The sequence below is a fragment of the Buceros rhinoceros genome, unplaced genomic scaffold, assembly GCF_000710305.1.
Source record: "Buceros rhinoceros silvestris isolate BGI_N320 unplaced genomic scaffold, ASM71030v1 scaffold5301, whole genome shotgun sequence".
NCBI lineage: Eukaryota > Metazoa > Chordata > Aves > Bucerotiformes > Bucerotidae > Buceros > Buceros rhinoceros.
The window spans coordinates 10189-17592 of record NW_010395830.1 but is presented as its reverse complement, the minus strand read 5'-3'; the positions used below and the strand labels follow the sequence as shown (position 1 = coordinate 17592).

The 7404-nt window shown below is 54.1% G+C and overlaps 1 protein-coding gene across 1 annotated transcript in view; it reads left to right on the top strand.

Annotated features, from left to right (window-relative positions):
- PIDD1 (p53-induced death domain protein 1) overlaps positions 1-7404 on the top strand; it is a 14477-nt gene that overhangs the window by 4519 nt on the left and 2554 nt on the right. The window contains exons 5-12 of the mRNA XM_010145670.1: positions 1103-1304; positions 1560-1688; positions 1979-2158; positions 2899-3049; positions 3592-3727; positions 3930-4080; positions 5932-6055; positions 7179-7297. Coding sequence (XP_010143972.1) covers positions 1103-1304; positions 1560-1688; positions 1979-2158; positions 2899-3049; positions 3592-3727; positions 3930-4080; positions 5932-6055; positions 7179-7297 — 1192 coding nt within the window. The remainder of the gene's footprint in view (positions 1-1102; positions 1305-1559; positions 1689-1978; positions 2159-2898; positions 3050-3591; positions 3728-3929; positions 4081-5931; positions 6056-7178; positions 7298-7404) is intronic.

Sequence of the window (7404 nt, the reverse complement as noted above, 5' to 3'; positions counted from 1 at the left end):
GTAATCACAGGCTGCTGCCGCAGTGCGTCCTGCCCCACTGTCCCCTCGCTCAGCCCAGCACGGCAGGGATGGGTTTGGCGTCGAGCAGACAAGCAGCGGGGATCAGATCAGTGTTTATTTGTCTGGGATGATGACAAGGCTGTAAGGATGCAGGCAGAACTAGTTCTATTTTTACCAGCCCAAGCCTGCTCTGAAGGGCTCGGTGGTCCCTGGAATTGGGCTTGGCAGGAGAAAGGTTTTACAGTGGAAGTGAAAATGAATTCACAGGAAACAGATCAGGAGAGGCCCCTAACTGGGTCCAGCCCTTTTAGTAGAGGTGAGCAGCAGGTCTGAGACATGCTGCATGGCCCTAAGGCTGGCTCGTGCTGGAAGCACAGGGAGCAGTAAGAGCTCATTCTGCTGTGCTGTCACCTCCTGCCTTCCTGCGCTTCCTGGGCAGCCGAGGAGCAGCTCTTTGTCCGAGATGCAGGTGATGAAAGAGCAGGAATCCAAGCAGGGTTTCCCAGTGGCGGTATGTTCACAAGAGCGAGCGCTGATACCTAGGTGTGGCTCCAGGCAGTCAAACATGGCCCTGAGAGCTGCAGGGCTGGTAGAAATATTTCCCCCCTGCTTCTGAGTTTTTCTGGGGGAGAGTCAGCATTTCCAGTGCGTCTTGGGACCCCAAAGCCTCTTCCTGCCCTCCTGCTGCTGCTCGATCTGAGGCCCACTGCAATGCCAGCAGGGTTCCATTAGCCAACTCGGTCCGATGAGGTTCAGCCAAAACAGAAACGTGAGTTCAGCCTTTCTCATCTACCCCTGTTTAAGCGACCTCAGCCTCCTCCTACCCAAACCTTCTTATTGCTGCAGATGAGTGCTGTGCTGGGGCGCTACGAAGACTCTGCCTTGCCTCTGGAGAGGACAGGTAGGCCTCTGCTATTGAGAACTTACGTTACAGTGGTATAAGAAAGTCCCAGACAAGACTAGTGCGTGGTGGGATTGCACGTGTGTGTAGGAGCTTATGGCCTCAGCAGACCAGTTGAACATGAGACAGATTCTTCTGTTGATTCTTTGGAGGGCTGAAGTCATTGCATGGTGTCACATGTTCATGCATCTCTTCTGGCAGCTTTACTGTCACCTCTGAAGGCTGCAAAGTGGTTCTGGGCTGTGGGATCCGTTTCTACTTTCCCCCGGGGGCTGCCTCTGAACCTCTGCAGATCTACTTCCGAACTCTCGCACCAGACCCTCGGTGGGTAAAGCTGAGACACCATGATGTCCTGCTGAGCAGAGTCCTGGAGCTGCAGCCTCATGGGGTCAAATTCCAGCAGGTGAGGACACATCCAGGCCACTTCCTGATCAAGCTGCCTCTGCAGTAGCTCGGCAGAGTCCTCTGAGAGTCTTTAGTGGCTTTTGAGACAGCTGCCCCCAGCACTGCTACTTTGGACCCCCTACACTTCCCACTACAGGGCGTGCTTCGCCCTCGCCTTTCCTGTCTGCGCAGGAAGCCGCAGAGCAGAGCAGAACAGAGCCATGCTTGGTGTCATCCTTTCCATTGGTGTCTCACAGGAATGCTTTTTTGCCAGGAGGTACAGATCTGGATGCCATATGCCTCCCCTCAAACCCTTCACCAGCGTGAGGTGGTGGTTCGGACCTTCAGTGGGCAGAGCTGGAGTGATCTGAGAACAGGAGTGGAGCTGAAGAGAAAATCCAAGGTAAGCAGATTGGAACAGCTAGGGACACACATCGCTCCTGTTCCCCTCTTTGGTTTTGCCCAGCCGTGAGCGAGCCCATTGAGACATCTCCTGAACTGTGTTCTGACCAGCTCCAGGTTTCCTCTCTCATAGCGGGGTGTCTCCTGAAGGTGACGATTGCAGCCTGCTCTGCTTCACCCCTGTTCTAATGCTCTCCTCTGCTCGGCTGTTACTGGCACTTATTTTCCTGCCTTTACTGTATTCTGTTACAAGCCTGTATGTTTTCTTTTCTCCCCTGCCTCCCCTTACAGAAGCATGTGGCTCACTGTAGTGTCCTCCACTTCTCTTGGTTCCTCGTTGTGTCTCGACTTGTGCAGAATGAGTGCAAAGTGGCAGCAGAGGGGACGTTGCTCTTTTCCAGCGTGGATCCGAACATCAAGGTGACCTTTCCTCCCGGAGTCACTGCAGAGACGCGCAGCGTCAAGCTGCAGGTGTGTGCGCTTTAAAAACCAGCTTTGCTGAGGCCCGGGCCGCTGTTGTGGGGAGCCGAAGGTGAGACGTCCCTGCAGGGCCATTTGGGTCTGACTGGATGCTCCGTGGGCTGACCCATCTTGGAACACCTTCTGCCTGAGCCTCCCTGCCTTCCAGACGCCTTCAGGCTGCCCTGTGTGGGAGCAGGACCCGCCAGGCTCCCTCCGGCAGATCAGCAGGAGCTGCTGCCAACGCAACAAGGAGCAAACAGGGAGATTTTGCTGCTCACTCCCCTGCAAAACATACTGAGCCTGGCAGAACAGCTCAGTGAGTGAGCCTGGGGGTTCATTTATGTGCATCTAATCTTAAAGCCACCCCACTACAATTAATTGTTCCGTAGGGTTGCTAAATGCCAACAAGGAGCAAACAGGGAGATTTTGCTGCTCACTCCCCTGCAAAACATACTGAGCCTGGCAGAACAGCTCAGTGAGTGAGCCTGGGGGTTCGTTTATGTGCATCTAATCCTAAAGCCACCCCACTACAATTAATTGTTCCGTAGGGTTGCTAAATGCTATTGGAATACCGTGGTCTGTCCCAGCTTGCCAGGTTGACACCAGTATCTGAGCAGACTTCAGCCAAAGTTCTCTGTGCTTCTGCTTCCCGCTGGACCCTAAGCCAAGAGTGGCATCTGCCTGCTGGGCGCTGGGGGAACTCGGTGAGCGCTGCGGGCGTGTGGGTGCTCACCCTGCTGTCTACCCAGGTGCTGCCAGTCTCTGCAGAAGAGCTGGAGGAAGTGGTGATGGCTGACGCCGGGTGCAGAACCAGTCCCCTGCTCTGCCTCTCGCAGGACTCGCTAGAGGATTTCCTCAGGCCAGTGAGAATTCAGCTGCCTCTCCCGCCCGGGGTCACAGGTCAGTTCATTCCCAAAATCGGCAAAGAGAAGTGCCCTAAACAGCCTCAGCCGCACCAGGGATGCCTCTGTTTGTCTGCTGAGCACCCCGTGTCTCCTCATTCCTCTTTTCCCTGACCTTTCCTGGCCTTCTTGGAAAGGAGGAAAATCCTTATGGGTGCGGCTTGGCCTTCATGGTAACACTGCCTGGTGTTTGCAGGTCTGAAGTGCATCGGGGTTGAAAAGTTTGTGGGTCATATGTTTAGAAAGAGGTGGAAGGTAACTGACAACCCCAGACACTGGTGATGGGAATTGTCTGATCGGTCTGTGGGTAGAGATCTGCTTGCTGTTGGCTGAAGTCTGCGTATTCTGCCAGAACATCCTGGCAGCACTGGGGAGCCTCACCCTTGTCTTGCTGCTCTTTTTTGCCCGAAGTTCAGTCCTGGACGCTGAAGAGAGGCCAGGAGCCTTAAAGTGAATCACCCCAAACCGTGGCTGGGTGGGTAATGCCATGAGTAAAGGCTTCTGCTGTGTTTGGCATCTCTCGGTCGTTGTTGTCTTCAGGGTTCAGTTTGGATCGGTCGAGGCTGCATCTTCTCCGTGGTGACCTGGAGGGACGAATCTGGGATGACATTACCAGTCAGGTGGTGCTGGAATTCACCCATCTTTATGCAGTGTTTGAAGTCACCCACTTCTCCTGGTAAGTGTAGGATCAGACCTGAGGAAAAGACGGGATGCTCCTCGGCCTTGCTTTGCCCATGCACCCGTTCCCTTCCCTCTGTGCGAGTCAGGCCCACCTTAGCACTTTGTCCCTCCCCATCACTTCTTGCAGTCCTGGGGGCGTGACACTGGCTGCTCTTCCTGGGCAGGACCCCTCCCATTTCTCCCTTCCCTGTCTGCAGGTACTGGCTGTGGTACACCACCAAGACCTACATCGGGGACATCGCCAGGAAAGTCTATAAGCGGCTGCGAATGTACCAGGTGAACTTCATTGCTCTGCAGAGGAGGAAGGACCCCGAGCAAGTCCTGCTGCAGTGTGTCCCAAAGCACAAGGTCTGACCTGGGTTGCATTGCCTTGCTCCTGAGCTCCCTGGGTCTCCCTTTGGAGGGCGTAAGGGCAGCAGTGCACCAAGTGAGCTCATTCACTGCTGCGGGGTCATGGCTGGGATGTGCAGTCCCCGCACTGCTGGCGGGGTGGTCCTGGCTCACCGGGGGCTGAGGGAAGAAGGAAAACTCGTTCCATGCAGTGGTGGATGCCGTGCAGTGATTTTCACCTCTGCAAACCTTGAGAACCTGGGTGCTGAAATCACCTGGGCCACAGGAACTGGCCGTGTGTGTGTCCAGCAAATGTGAGGCAAAACATATTGGCTTAAACTTCAGTCAAAGATATTAACGTTCATGTGTTGCTTGTCTGACGTGAGCGAGTATTGTGGGCAGAAGCGCTGCTGGAGGGGTTGGAAATGGAACCCTTCCCAGTGCTCCGTGCTGCTACAGTTCCAGCAGTGGAGCGGAGCACATGAGCCCGCCTTAATCTGCTTCAGGACAGCAGCAGGTTGGCTTGTGCTTTCAGTTTGAGCTGAAGTTGTACGGGAGGGTATGGGCGGTGTTCTCGGGTTCTCTTCTGCCACCTCTACCCTCAGCAGTGTTGCTTCAGACGTCAGCGAAGGCAGCGTGGCTCTTGTCAGTGGAGCATGTACCCTGACAGATGGTGCAGCTTAGTGCGGTGAGGGGGGGTTATCAGACTGCCAGGACCAGACTGTGTGTCCTGCTCTCTGCGTAACTCTCTGCTCTGCTTGCTCCTTATTTTTCTTTGTTCTCCTGTACCGAAATGCCGTGGGGGCATAGACATCTGTAAGGATTCTTTACATATAATCATGGAATCATTTGGGTTGGAAAAGACTCTTAAGTCCATTGAGTCCAACCGTTCCTCAGCACTGCCAGGTCCCCACTGACCCCTGTCCCTCAGCTGCACCTCCACATGGCTGGGAAACCCACCACTGCCCTGGGCAGCCGGGGACACGCCTGCACAACCCCAACGGGACAGAAATGGCTCCTCAGGGACAACCTCAACCTCCCCTGCAACAACTGGAGGCCAGTTCCCCTCATCCCATCACTTGTTCCTGGGGAGAAGAGACCGAACTACCCCACCTCACTCCACCCTCCTGTCAGGGAGCTGTCAGAGCCAGAAGGTCTCCCTGGAGCCTCCTTTGCTCCAGGCTCAACCCCCCCAGGTCCCTCAGCCGCTCCTCAGCGCATTGTGCTCCAGACCCTGCCCCAGCTCCGTTGCCCTTCTCTGGACACGCTGCAGCCCCTCAGTGTCCTTCCTGGAGTGTGTGCCCCAAACTGGACCCAGGATTCGAGGTGCTGCCTCCCCAGTACAGGGGGACAATCGCTTCCCTAAGTAATTGCCCTGAGACAACCACTTCTCATCCTGGGCTCTGGGCTAGAATTGTTTCCAGAGGAGGCACTCACAGTAAATGGGGGTTGGGGGATTGTCTGTGTTCCTGCCAGGAATCATTATGAGGTGGGAGAGGAGATTTACCATTACCAACAGAAAGAATAGACACCCCTGCTCCGGGCTGGCTCTTGCACTGCCTCTGAGACTCTGCATTTGCCGGTGTGATCACAGGCTGCAAAGCCAGAGTGAGCTTTCTGGTGGCCTCAGCTCTGTGCTAGTGGAGCCTGTGGCTTTTTGCAGAGAGAATGTCTTTTAATGGTGTACTGCGGGGGGGCAAGGCAGCACGTAAATCCTTCCCTGCCTTCAAGAGTTACTGACCTGTTTGTTCATTTACGTCCTTTCCGCGTAAAACAAATTTCCCCTGTTGAGAGGAACTTCAGGGGCGTAGGGATGTGGGTCCTGGGCCAGCTGTGCTTCAGACCAAACACAGGGTCCTGTATTACCAGGTTGACCCGGTGCTGAAGAAGCTGCAGGACCGCTATCGAGGACCGGAGCCATCCGACATGGTGGAGATGTTTGAGGGAGAGCAGTTCTTTGCAGCTTTTGAGCGAGGCATCAGCATCGATACGGGTATGGTAGCACTGGGCTCCTCTCTGCTCCTACCTCTTGTGTTTCTCTAGCCCCAGACATGGTTCTGCTGGGTCTCCTCTGTCTCCAGCTTGCCCACTACTCACAGAAGCCAGCCCATGGACACTGAACATGTCACATTCTCTGGTCACCCAGCTTTTGTGTCTGCCTTTCCCTATGAACATGCTGTTGGCAGCCTTCCTCTCGCACTGTTGTAGCCTGCAGAGGGCAATAGCCAAGTGTGTTTGTTCCGTGACCGAACCACTTCTGCAGCCAGCTATGCCCTTTCCCTGGCAGCTCAGACACCACCCTGGGATGCCCATGGTAGTGTAATAATTAATGCTGCCTATTTCTGCGAGAACACATATAAAGATATTTTTTTGGAGAAGATATTTCTGAAATAATCCAGAGCAAAGACTCCCCCTGAACAGAGCCGTTAGAAGAGGAGGAATGCGGCAGCAGGACCAAAACTCCAGGTGATGTTTTATGCCCCAATGTGGCTGGATCTGTTATAGCTGAGCCATTTTCTGCAAAACCCAACGTACAGCTCAGTTTCCCCAGTGTAAATTAAGCACAACTCTGTGAAGGTTCATGAAGTGCACTGGTCTTGAGGCCGGTCCCTCTGTCTTGATTTAGGCTGGACTCTAATGTAATTTCTAGGTAATTAGCTGCATGAATGTTGTACCTGATTGTATTTTTTTTCCTTTAGTTCTATTCCTATTTCTGCACCCACTCCAGAAATGTTGAAGATGAAGGTGACCTGGTTTTCTGTATTATGGGATGCTATTGCAGCTGATTCTACCCCCCAAGGGGTAGAACGGATGAAGGACGGGAGGGAAGGATGGATTTGTTTCCATCTGAATGGATGTCTTGCCCTGCCTTGTCTTGAGTTCTCGAACTTTATCCCCACCTGGTGGCCATTCCCCCTTCCACCTGTAGGACCTGCTTTCTCCAGGCCGGCGGTTTCTGCTCTCCTGTCTCACCCAGCGATGAAGTGGGGGGTTACGATTCTTTCAGGCATGAGCAGGAGTAGGTGGTAGCGTGGAGGCTGCTGGTGGGCAGTTGGCCAGACTGGAAAAGCTTCACTTTCCTGCACAAGTTGAGTGTTTGCTGCTTCTCTGCACAGATCGCCCTGACTGCATGGATGGATGCCTCTTGTTTATTTTTTACTCCCACTTGAAGAACATGAAGGAAATCTACGTGACCTCCCCTGTAGACAGGAAAGGCCAAGCTGTAAAAGGCCAGGTGAGCCACCACTTACACTGACTCTTTGTTTCCTCCTTTGTCCTCATCGGTGCTTCACAGTGCTCCTCACAGTAATCTCTGAGTACCAGGCACGCTCTTCTCCGCCC